Source organism: Symphalangus syndactylus, chromosome 5 (assembly GCF_028878055.3).
Source record: "Symphalangus syndactylus isolate Jambi chromosome 5, NHGRI_mSymSyn1-v2.1_pri, whole genome shotgun sequence".
Lineage (NCBI taxonomy): Eukaryota > Metazoa > Chordata > Mammalia > Primates > Hylobatidae > Symphalangus > Symphalangus syndactylus.
The window spans coordinates 82,215,283-82,227,659 of record NC_072427.2 but is presented as its reverse complement, the minus strand read 5'-3'; the positions used below and the strand labels follow the sequence as shown (position 1 = coordinate 82,227,659).

The 12,377-nt window shown below is 51.9% G+C and overlaps 1 protein-coding gene across 4 annotated transcripts in view; it reads left to right on the top strand.

Moving 5' to 3' along the window:
- The window catches only part of TSPAN11 (tetraspanin 11), a 68,008-nt gene that overhangs the window by 34,742 nt on the left and 20,889 nt on the right, over nt 1-12,377 (top strand). For 3 of the 4 annotated variants that reach the window (XM_055280085.2, XM_063639228.1, XM_055280086.2), the window contains one exon: nt 2,659-2,850. In XM_055280085.2, coding sequence (XP_055136060.1) covers nt 2,659-2,850 — 192 coding nt within the window. Of the gene's footprint in view, nt 1-2,658; nt 2,851-4,235; nt 10,617-12,377 lie in introns of those variants that run through there. The other variant, XM_055280087.2, reaches the window with a different exon arrangement.

Below are 12,377 nucleotides of genomic sequence, written 5' to 3'. Positions count from 1 at the left end.
ATGCCAATGGTTGTTGAATAGTTCACTGGGGTCAGATCTCTCCCCACCCCATCAAGTCCTTCTTCCTGCCTCTTCTGCTGCTTTCTGCTGACTTAGGCAGTTTCCAGGCGGCTTGAGTGACAGCCATGAGCCACTGATTCAGAACCATCTTGCCAGAGGTTCTTTGACAGAAGCTTGACCTCTGCTACCAGCAGGGACGGTTTAACCATATGGAAGGGACCTCAGATATGTTCCCATCCAGTGCCCCCAGTTTACAGATGAAGAAACTGAGGCTTAGAGGGGCTGCGTGTCTGTCCCACAATCAGGTGGTTAGTGAGGGGCACAGTCAGAACTAGAACCCAGGCTGCTGCCTCCTGCCCTCCCGTGACCCCCTCTGGTGACCCATCCAACAGTGAGCAGTGTTAATTTTCCTGTCCAGACTTCCAAAGGAATGAAACCCTCTCACTCCTTACAGCGAAACCCAAGGACTGGGAGGGGGTGGAGGCCCTCAAAACTTTCCTGGGGAAAAGTAATCAAAGGGGTTCCCGGTAGTTACAGGTTGGGAACCACTGGCTTAATACAACTCCCTTATTTAAGAGATGAAGAAGCTGAGGTCCAGAGAGGTTAAGGGACTATGTTTAGGTCACACCGCTAGTTCTGCAAAGTTGGGACCCTCACCCAAGGCTTCCAGGCATGCTGAAGGGGGCAAAAAGAATTCCGTGCAGGATATTTGTTGCAAACCCTCACTTTACCCAATTTTGTTGACCTAAACTCAGGAAATCCCTCACTGGTCGTGGAGGTTGTGTGAGCCACAGATAACCTATACCCACAGATAATTTTAAAACCTATTCTAGGATTTCATTGAATCTAAGATATCATTAGTGGTAAGATACACTGTTGTTTTTTGTACCACTAAGAAAAACTACTGCCAAGTATAATTATAAAATACCATCAGTCATAAGATACATCCCAATTTTAGAGATGTTAAAATGTGAGAGAAAAATGTGTGCATCATGGAATTGAAGAAATCTGCATGATAGCCACTCCCATTCTGTTTGCTGTAGCCCAGATGGTATCCTTCCACCTGGCTCTTCCACCTGGTGGAGGTGCCAATGGAGATAAAATGGCACTTTGAAGAAGTAGTATCTATTAAAAACGCAGAGTAGAGGAGCAGGCCCAGCCCAGTCTGTGGGATCTGGGGACAGAGTCCTGGATTTACTCTCAGGAGATTTGGGTTTGAATCTCAATTCTAAAACTCTCAATGGTGTCATCTTGGGCACATTCTTATTCTCTTCAAGCCTCAATTCCCTCATCTGCAAAATGCAGAATATGTGCCCTGCCACCCTGCCCCATGCTCACGGAGCTGTTGCAAAGCTCAGAAGGGAAAATGGTAAATACATGTTCGTTTGCTCAACGGATGTCTGTGACTGCCCAGAACAGAGAACTGGGAAATGACAGGGTAGGTTATATGGAGTCTTCCTGGGGCAGATGGGGAGCTTCTTTCAGTGACAAGGCTCAGGGGGCATGGACAGAGCCCAGGGCACTTCTCTAGCTTTGACCACGCCCAGGACCCCTTGAGGAAGCGTCTCATACCCATTAGAGGAAAGAGACCCATCCTTAAATGGGGGCAGGGAGACTAACGGGCAGAAGTCCACCTTCCCAGGAGCAGATGGCAGAGACGGTCAGAGGTCCCAGGAGTCCTGTCCCCAAATCCTGGGCAAACACCCTCATACTCCCCATCTGGCACCCTGAAAATGCTGTGTGTGTGTGCATACACACACATTATGCCCTTCTGGGTCCAACAGTCACAGAAAGAGTTACTTGGCTTCATTGCAAATAGAACCAGCCAAGCCAAGCCATCCCTGCTATATTTCCCAAGTACTCCAGTTTCTAAGGAGGCATCCCCCCATCTGCAAATCAGGAGGGTCCTATCCTTCCCCTCTTCTCAGGACCAAAGGGGAATCAGACAATTAGCAAAAAAGTTTCTCCTCCTGCAGTCCCAGGCGGCTCCAGCCTGTCAAGCACCCTGACTCTTCAATCGTGGAGGCAGCGTGACTGGGCGGGCAGGCCCTGGGCTCTGAGTTCTCCTCCTGTCTCTGCCCCAACCCTGCCCCCAACTAGAGGCAGGACCTCAGGCAATTTCCCTTTCCTCCGTGGGTCTCAGTTGCTTCCTCGTTGAGTAGGGATAAAAAGCCCAGCTGTGCTTCCCCAATGGGCAAACATAAGGATTAAACAAGGGGCGGTGCTCAAACGAGCCCCACGAGGGAAGTGTGGACAGGGGGAAGAAGTGCTCTGAAGGCAGAGGAGCCAGGGGTGGCAGGAGTTGGGGAGGTGAAAAGTTGGGGAAGCAAAGGGACTCAGATACACTGGTCATCCCTGAAACTGCAGTCCTCTCCCCCGGCCTCATACGCAATAGGCCACCATGGTAAAAAGCACCGAATTCACAGTCGGACCTGGATTCAAAACCTGGCTCTGCAGGTTGCTTACCTTGGACAAGTCTAACCTCTCTCAGCCTCGATTTCCTCATCTGTAAAATCGGGTAACCACACCATTCTCGCCTCCTTTGGAGGACTGAATGAGCCAGTGCAAGATAAGTGCCTGGCAACCTGTGGGCACTGAATGGACGGCAGCTGCCGAGGCCCCCGCCACCCCCTGCTCTAACCCGGTGGTCTCCTGCAGGTCGGGGGAGCAGCCGTCCTGGCTGTGGGCATCTGGACCCTGGTGGAGAAGAGTGGCTACCTCAGCGTCCTGGCCTCCAGCACCTTTGCCGCCTCCGCCTACATCCTCATCTTCGCGGGCGTACTTGTCATGGTGACCGGCTTCCTGGGCTTCGGTGCCATCCTCCGGGAGCAGAAGGGCTGCCTCTCCACGGTCAGTGCCCGCCCTGTGCTCTGCAGGGAGGGGGAGCCCTGCACCACCCAGTCAGGTTTCCAGCAAGTGAGAGGGGCCCCAGCCCTGGAGTGGGAGGGGCTGAGGCTGTGGGAGAGCCAGAGAGGGGGTGGCCGCTCCTGGGTCTGGTGTTTGCCACAGTCTCCAGGTTCTTAGGACCAAGCAAGCAGGCGTCTCAGTAGCTGCAGTGGCAGCTCCTTCTCCGCATCTCCACCTCTGTCTCTTTCTCCCACTCCCCTTCTGCCTCCTCCTCCCTCTATTTCTTCTTCTCCTATGCTTCCTGCTCCTCTCCTTCTCCTTCCCCTATTCTCTACCCTTCCCCTCCTCCTTATCCCTTTCCCTTCTTATTCTTTCTCCTCCTACTTCCTCTTCTCCTCTCCCTCTCCCCCTCCCTCCTCCCTCCTCTTCCTCCTCCTCTTCCTCTTTCTAGGTTTTTTTATGGCAATTTTCAAAGATATGCAAAAATAGTGTTTTTCATGAAGCTCCATCTTCCCTTCACCCAGAGTTCAACAGTTACCATCTCATAGCCGATCTTGGTTCCGTCCACTCTCTCACCTGCATCCTGCCCACTTCCTAACCCCAGGGTGATTCTGAAACAGTCCCAGACAGCATGTCATCTGTTAGTGTTTCAGTGTGTATCTCTAAAACTTAAGGACCCTCTTCTAGAAAACATGATAACATTACCATTATCACACTTTGAAACAATTAACAGTCATTCCTTAATATCATGAAATAACCAGGCAGTTTCACATCTTCCCAACTAAACCATAAACTGTTGTTGTTGTGTTTACATTTGAGTTGGAATCTAAATTAGGCTCATGTGTTAAAATTGGCCAGTTATCTCCTACGTCTCCTAAAGTGAAGGCCCCCAGAGTTTGCATTTTGAGCTCTCTTCCACCAGGTGGGACAGGTGTGCTGAGAGCCAACCACGCCACCACCCACCCCCACATGGGGCCTACCATGAGGATTTCCAGCAGGGCGATGCAGGTCGGTCAACTGAGGTCCTTGGGAGCCACGTAGCACATCCCAGGTCTGACCAACATAGCTGGATGAAGGCACGTGACATGACTGAATAAAACCAATAAAACCAATAAAAATGGCGTGGCCTGGGGGTGTTCCTTTTGTGTGGCACTGACCAGCCATGAGGCTTACGGGGATCAGTGCAGTTGGCCCCAGAGAGAGAACCCCTCTCCTCTGCAGTGTCGGCAAGCCTGTTTGTGTCCTGTCCAGCTCTGCACCCGTTAGCAAGCAGGGCCTTCAGCCTAGCCTCAGGCTTCAGGCTAAGCCTCTGGCCCTCACCCCTGGAGGTCTGCCCGTGAGCAGGCTGCTGAGCCACTTGCTCTCACCTGCCTCCTTCCTTCCGTCAGGTCATCTTGTTTAGAGAGGACAGGACTCACCTCTGGACAGCCCAAGAAGGAATGCAGAAGCCCCCACCGGTGGAGCGCCTTCCTCTGACCCAGAGCCATCTGTCCTGCTTCTGTGGAGCCACTAAAGGCCAGTGGTCCCCTGCAACACTGGGAAGCAGGCCCTGCATTCCTCCCAGAGCCCAATTAGAACACAAATGGCCACTGTTCACTAGAGCCACCTCCCTCCATCCTCACTACAGCAGCCTGCAAAGTCCCGGTAATCTGAACTCTGTGCCAAGCAAGCGCTGCGGTCAACACTCACGCGCATCAACTCACTCAGTCCTCACCCTGCCCCAAAAAGCAGCAACTCTTACTCTGTGTATGGACGAGGAAGAAACTGAGAGCAGAGGCAGGTGAAGCAATTTGCCCAGAGTCACCTGGCAGTTGTGTTCTTTTAGGTGATGGTCAGTCAGGTGTGGCCACAAGAGGGGTCACAGGAGAGGCACAGGACAACAGAGTTTACCAGACTCACAGGTCCTAGACCAAGCTTGTCCAACCCGTAGCCCACGGGCCGCGTGCAGCCCAGGACAGCTTTGAATGCGGCCCAACACAAATCCGTAAACTTTCTCAAAACATTATGAGATTTTTTTGTGTGATTTTTTTTTTTTAAGCTCATCAGCTGTCGTTACTGTGTTTTATGTGTGGCCCAGGGAAGCCAAAAGATCAGACACCCTCTCCTAGACAGATTCACTGTACACTTCACCAGGAGGGGGGATCACACGGGCAGAGAGCCAAAGACTAGGGCTCCCCCAAGCAGGCGGGGAACAGACAGTGGCTGACACCCTTTCATTGGGGGTCAGGGTAGAGCCATAAGAAAAGGCAGGAGAGGATTCCGTTGGTGCATTTGAATGTCACTAGGTCACAGTCAGGGGAGGGTAGCAAGGGGAACTTGTAGCAGAGCCAGCCCTATCACACCGGTGCACCTGGTCACGCCAGGTGCACAGACCACATGTAGGAATGTGGAGGCAGAAGAAAAATGCGAAGTTTTAAAATGCATGATACACACTGCTGGTGAGCGGCATGCAGTCTGCCTCCAAGCCCACGCTCTGACCCACCACACTCTTCTGCAACCAAAGAAGTCATATTCACCCCCATTTTCCAGATGAAGAAACTGGGCTGAGATGTGGAGCAAGTAATGGCTGGAGCTGGACTGTGCGTTGCAGTCTGTTGGAATCACCTCAAAGAGTCTGCTTCCCTGGGGAGGACAAGCCTGATGGGAGGCAGAGGGGCCAGAGGCCAAGGGGGAGGATGTGTGCAGGGCACACCCTGCCCTCCATCTCTGGAGAGGTCTTCATGGAGCAGTGGCTTTTGGAGATCTGGCTGGTAACAAGGGAGGGCTCCCTCCAGCACCTAGCCCAGAACCCTAGGGCAGGAGACAGGGGTGTGGTGAGGGGACCCTAGAAGCCTCAGGCATCTCAGTGCCTCGTTGCTCCCATTATTGTAAGGAAAGAACAGCACACCTGGGTCAGAGCATATTCAGTTTAGAAGGGACCTTGAGGGTCACAGAGTCCAGTGCTCCATCCAAAGGTTACAGGCTGAAAGACACCGGGTGGGTGAGTGTGTGGGTCACACAGGTATTAGTGGGAGACACTCTCAGAATTATTGGATTTTTTGGAGAATAGTGTAATCATAGGAGCACTTCCCCTTGGCCATGTCGAAGGCCAGAAGGGAAGCCTAAGCTTTAGCACCTGATCACGCTGTGCTCTCCAAGCCAGTGATCACAGCCTCCCATTCCACACTTCCTCTTACACCATCTATTCATGAGATCTGTCCAGACATCCGGGCTGATCCATGAAGAATGAATGTCTTCAGCCTCTGCGTCTCAACGTGGCTGTCACTTAGTCTGGATGGCCTGCCCAGAGGGAACCAAGCCCTGTGCCCAGGGCATGCAGGAGAGATGTGGAGAGTCAGTGAAGGTCAGGGCCTTGTGCTTCTCCAAAGGCTTGCTGGGCACCTCTTGCCCTACCCTTCTGCACTTCCGGGAGTCAACAGACAGCCTTATCCCTCTGGGGCTTGGGGCAGGGAGGGGCACAGCAGCTGTTGGACAGGCTGGTGCAAGATTCCCTGCTTCTTCTCAGCTCCACTTTACCCTCTTCTGTAGAGACTTGCCCGCGTTCATTCCCATCCCACACAGAACTGGCGATCTCTCTGGTCCAAGTCACTAAACAGACACATCAAGGAGGCAACAGCTTGAAACTGAGGTCAGAAAAAAGTATGCATGCACGCACACACATTCATGCACACACATGCATATGCACGCACGCACATTCATGCACACACATGCATATGCACGCACGCACATCCATGCACACAAATGCATATGCACACATATTCATGCACACACATGCATATGCACGCACATTCATGCACACACATGCATATGCACACACATTCATGCACACACATGCATTTGCACGCACACATGCACTCAGCCACCAACGCAGGACTGTGGAGACAGGCATCTCTGCCAGGACGCTAGCAAACAGCAAACTCCATGGCCTAGAATCTGCTTTGTTTGCTTTATCTGCCCCTCTACGAAAGAACCAATGACAGAACTGGCCCAAGGACAGAGCAGGAGGTAAAGCTGGGGATCCTAAGTAATCCACATCCTGGCCCAACAGCCCCTGAAACATCGAGCACTTGATTGTTTAAACCAAGAAGGTGCCTGTACAACCTTTCTTGGGCTAACACAAGTAGGAATTTTAAAACTCAGGCTCCCGTTTAGAGTCAAGTGGTGTGGTTAAGGCAGTGTAACAGTGCTCTCTGTAGCTCTTAGAAGTTCCTTCTTGGTTTCATTTCATTTTGTCCCCTCCATGTCTAACTTCCATTTGAAATCTTGAATCAGCTGACAGGTGAGGGAAGCTCCAAAGGAGAAGGGCAGTGAGTCTGTCACTAGACAAAGTGGTCCCTGAGGAGGAGAGGGAAATATGGAAGACCAGGCATCTGAATGATGTGCATCTACCTTGGATCGGGAGGAGCGGGGCAGGAGTTCCCGAAGAATGACCCAGAGGGGGACCATCCAGCTTCCACACAGCCACGATGTCTGTCCTGGCACAGCCCTTCCTCCTAGCTCATCTGCAGCCCCTCAAAGTCACTTTCCCAAGAAGGACGTGGCCATCGCGGACAGAAATAGCACATCTCTGCTGGTGCTGAAATGACGATCAGCTTGGCATTGGAAATCTGCCAAGCAGGAACAGGAATGGGGTTTAAATTATTCACACCAGATCTTTTTTAGCAAAGACTGCATGAGAGACATAATTCAGGCCATCTGAGCCTACAATCAATGACCAGAACAGAGGCCACCTAGATCAAAAGAAAGGAATATTTTCAGAGTTGTGAATGGGGGCTCTGAAAACTTCTATATTTAAGCCAAATGAAGATCATGGTGGATGATTCAGACTAAACTGGGTCTTTATTGGGAGTTCTTTTCTATTTAGGGGATGGATAAAAAAGTAAGAAGTTCTAAAAACCAATTTCTGAAAATAAGGGGATCCAGAATTGCCACACCTCCATCCAGTAGGCCAAGACGTGGTGAACCAGGGCACTAAAGTCCACAATCAAAGGTGAAAACATATGGGCTCGGGTTCAAAAGCTGGTTTTCGTGTACCTTGCGTAGCTTGCTCTGGGACCTCGGGCAATCATTCAGCTTCTGCCTGCTTCCTTGTGTTGCCATTTTATACAGGACGATGTTTGAGGGTAACGAAGAAGTATTTTCAGGTCCTGGGAAGCAAGTCATCACATTATAAAAAGACGGTAAAAATGTGGCTCTAATGAACATTCACATCACTATTGCCATCACCATGACCAAGCTCCCTTAAGAAGGAACCTAAATAAATAAGAGTTTTTCTGAGGGCCATGGCTCCCAGGGCCCTGCAGCCCGAGCTGGGCCACATCCTCTGAAGTAGCTGGTGCTGGTGGGAAGTTCAGGGTGAGGAGAGCCTGGGTCCCCATGCCTGGGAACTGGACTGCATCCTCCCTGGCTCATTTCTTACCTACGTATTCTGCTGTGTTGCTCCACCAGGCATCCAGCTCCAGGGTGGGCCTTGCCTCATCTGTTTGGTGGCTCTTTAACCTTTGAGTCAGCTGCCTCCACCATGCTCCAAAGGGAGCATTCTATAGCCAGGGCTTGGGGAACCCCAACCCCTCTCCAGCATGAGCCTTTCCTCATGCAGTGTGGCTTATGCAGTACAGGCTGGGGAATGGACCAGGTGGCCTCAGAACCCTGAAGGCTCCTCGGGAAAAGCAGGATGCACACATCCCCAAGAGCTGGCCACTCAAGAGACTCATAGGGTCTGTGTTGACACCCACCCTTCTCGGGGTGCAGCGGGTGTACCTGATCACCACAAGCCAGCAGCATCGCCTTGATGGGGTGGTTCTATGGCCAATTAGCTTCCACTACCACCTCCCTCCAATTTCCTGCAGTGGATGCTCCATATTGCATTGATGGGACTGCCTAATTCATCAACATCAACAAGCATTTCCAGCACATTCCTGGCATGTCCTGCTCTGCTGGGCACAAGGCAGGGTGAGAAGGGGAGGAGGGAAAAAGGGACTCTGACCCAGCTCTAGGCTTAGAGTCTAGTGAGGAACATGAGGCGCCTGTATTAAAAGGCAAAGGACCATGCAGGCAGTTTAAATTTGTGTTGAATTTGGTCAGAGGCTCTGACCTCTCTGGGCTTTCCCTAACTTCCAGGCTGCCCTGTTCCCTGGAGCCTGGTGTCTCCTTCTTGTTCTTTGTCCTACCCTCTGCTCTTTGTCCTACCCTTGCCCCTTGCACAGGTGCCTTCAGGCTGTAATATCACTCCCACAGCCTGCAAGAAGACAGCCAACGGGAAAGTCTGGGTAATTCCAGGGCACTGGGAGGAAGTAGCAATTGGTCACTTTCCTCATGCCTGAATCCACTGAACACCAGCATCCTCTGAGTTCCCTGCACCGTGTCTCCCCGTGGGGGGTCTGGCCCTCATCGCCCCAGCCAGCTGGCCAGGCCTTAATGCCCAATCTGGGGGCCGCTCTCACTCAGCCTGTTCAGACTGGGCTCTCAGTAGTCCCAGCCTGAATCCTAGTAAATGCCTGTCTTTGGCTTGGAGTTCTGAAACTCTGTTCTCCTTCCATGACCCTCACCGCCCACTGGAACACAAACAGTGAGATCTCCTTAGACCCCCAACATTTGGGCTGGGACATTGAAGGGCCTCAGCCACATTTTCTTGATGTGCCTCTAGAAGACTTGCTGCCTCCCCAAGACCCAGTTTTTTCCCTCCCTGCCTCTTCCAGCATGCCCTCTCTCTGTCCACCGGCTCTCTGCACCCTAGTCCTGGCCCCCTTTTCTGCTCCCAGAACCACATGTCAGTATCAGACATTGGCCAGAGCACATTCTTGAGCCCTCACCGTAAAGCCGCTTCCAGGTGGAACGGCTGAATCCCAACCTTTGGCGTGGTTGCAGCCGGATGACCCAGGCGTTGAACCCTGGGCTGGGGCCAGGAAGGGTAGAGGTTACCTCCGTCCTTCTAACAGTGACACTTGTTACAGGAATGGCTGAAGGCTCCCAAATCCACATCCTCTCTTTTCTGCACAAATGGGCTGGGCAGCTGCACCTCTGAGCCCGCTGCAGTTAATGGTTAATTGCCAGAAAATAATTCACCCTGAGGCCGTTGCCACTGAAACAGCTGGCTTCACTTTTCCTGTTTGGCGGGTGGTTCTGAGCTCCCTGACCCTCCCTCTGGCTTCCTCTGTAATCCTCTCACACACACAGCCAGCTGGGAGCCTCAGGCTGGGCTCTCCTCCCTGCAACTTAACCTTGGCAGGGTCTTGGGTTTTCTTTGGCTGTTGCCGCCCTGTTCTGAGAATAGGCTAGTACCTGCCTCTCATCCCAACCTGCCTGGACTGCCTTGACTGGATATGGCTTGGCAGGAAGCTTCACAAACCCTGACTATCTCTAATTATGCAGAATGGCTGGAGATACAGAAGAGGAATGCTTCAGTGAAGCTCCCTTCTTTGTGGCAGAATCAATCCAGTGGAGAAATTTTGAAATTCCAGTTTTATAAAGTTCTTTAAACTTACCTCAAAGATGGCACCAGCTGATGCTCAGCTGCCCTGTCTCTTATGCACCAGTGAATCTGCCCCAAAATCTCTATCAGGGGCTCAGCTTGCCCCCAGGCGATGGAAGTCCAACCCTCAATTTCTGGCAGGGCATGGTGGCTCATGCCTATAATCCCAGCACTTTGGGAGGCCAAGCTAGGAGGATTGCTTGAGGCCAGGAGTTTGTGACCAGCCTGAGCAATATGGTGAGACCCCATCTCTACAAATAAATAAATAAATAAATTTAATTAGCCAGGCATAGTGGTATGTACCTGTAGTCCCAGCTACTTAGGAGGCTGAGGTGGGAGGATCACTTGAGCCCAGGAGTTCGAGGCTGCAGTGAGCCATGGTTGTACCACTGTACTCCAGCCAGGGTGGCAAAGCAAGACCCTATCTCCAAAAAAATTAAAAGGACTCAATGTCTAATTACTCACCTTAATGTCACAGTGAAATATTTCTGCATATTTCCTGCCAGGCCTCGTGTAAAAAAAAAAAAAAAAAAAATTAGTTTGGTTCAGAGAGTGCTATGCTGTACTAGCTTCACTTTGGATCTATAGTTTTAGAAAATATCCAGTTTTGCTTCTAGTTTAAACTGTTCCATTAAAGAATTAATAGAAAATAAAATCACTTTGCTACACGGGGAAAGATGAATATTTGGATCCCATTCTGTGTTTAACACGCTGCTCTAGCTTGGCATATTTTGAAACGGGATGGCTCTTATGGAGGGCTCTGGGGAAGATGCTATGGGAGCTTTCTTTGGAATTCTCGTTATCTGTTTCCATCAGACCATAGGGGTCGATTTTGGAAGGACCAGCAGCCCTGGACCTGCAGGGGCAGACCAGCCACAGAAACCAGAGTGGAGCCGGAGGTCAGTGGGGTAGGTTCAGGTCACACCAAAGGCACAGGGACCATGAAGGCAGAACCAGGTAAAGATCAGAGCCAGGAGGGCAAGCAGGCATCAGCGTGTAGACAGTCCCAGGGAATGAGACTAGCAGGGCGGTCCCAGAGTCAGGGAGGCTCAGAAACAAGGATACTAACAGTGAGGCCACGGCTCAGAAACTTCCGGCTCTGGGAGGGCTTCATGGAGGCTGTGCCTGAGCTGAGAGTGTTGGTGGTTGAGCAGCCATTTGTAGAACACAAATGGGATCAGGGCAGGGAATTCCGGGCAGGAGGAACAGCGAGAGCAAAAGGCACAGCGGCTGGAGGCTTCACTGTGCGTGGCTCTGTGTGCACACGGGAGTGTCTCTCAGGCTTGTACAACAGTGCCTTACCTAGCTTCTGAGGTAAGAGTGGGCTGGGTTGAATAAAGTGAAGGGTAGAGGGGGCAGTGACAGGCATTAGAATCCATGGCCACGAACCCAGGATGAGCCAAGGGGTGGAGTGGCAGGGAGGAGCAGGTGAAAGTTGCTCTTGTGCCATTCTTGGCAAAAAGGAAGGCTGGTTGCACAGGGGGGAGGTGGGAGGAGGGCCACCTGGATTATCTCTTGCCTGCCCCACTGGTGCCCAGGACAGCTGGCAGGGGACTGAGCACAGGGCAGTGATGGATGCTTATGCGCCCAGGGAGGGCATCCCTGGGCTTCCCTCTATTCTCTCCATCTTCACCTACTCATTCCTCCCCTCTCCTGACACTCTGTCCTTTGCGGAGGAGCACTGACACCCCTGTGTTCACCTGAATCATACCTGCCCTAAAATGCTGAATCCACCCTAAGTGAGCCCAGTGAGCTCATCCATCCATCCCTCCCCCACTTAGTGGGGACAGTACCATGCAGCAGGTCAGAGCACAGGTTCTGCAGCTGGAACTCCTGGGTTCTGTTCCTCGCTCACCACGTACTTGCTGTGTGACCTCCAACAAAGCTACTTAGCATCTCCAAGCTCCTGTCCTCATCTTTAAAGCGAGGCTGATGCTCGTGCCCATGTGGCAATGTGATGAGCGATGCTTAGTACTCACCTCCAAGGGTGGACAGGAGAGACCATGCCATGTGCTTGCAAGGGGGGCTGGCAGCTGGGAGAGCTTGTACATGTGGGCTG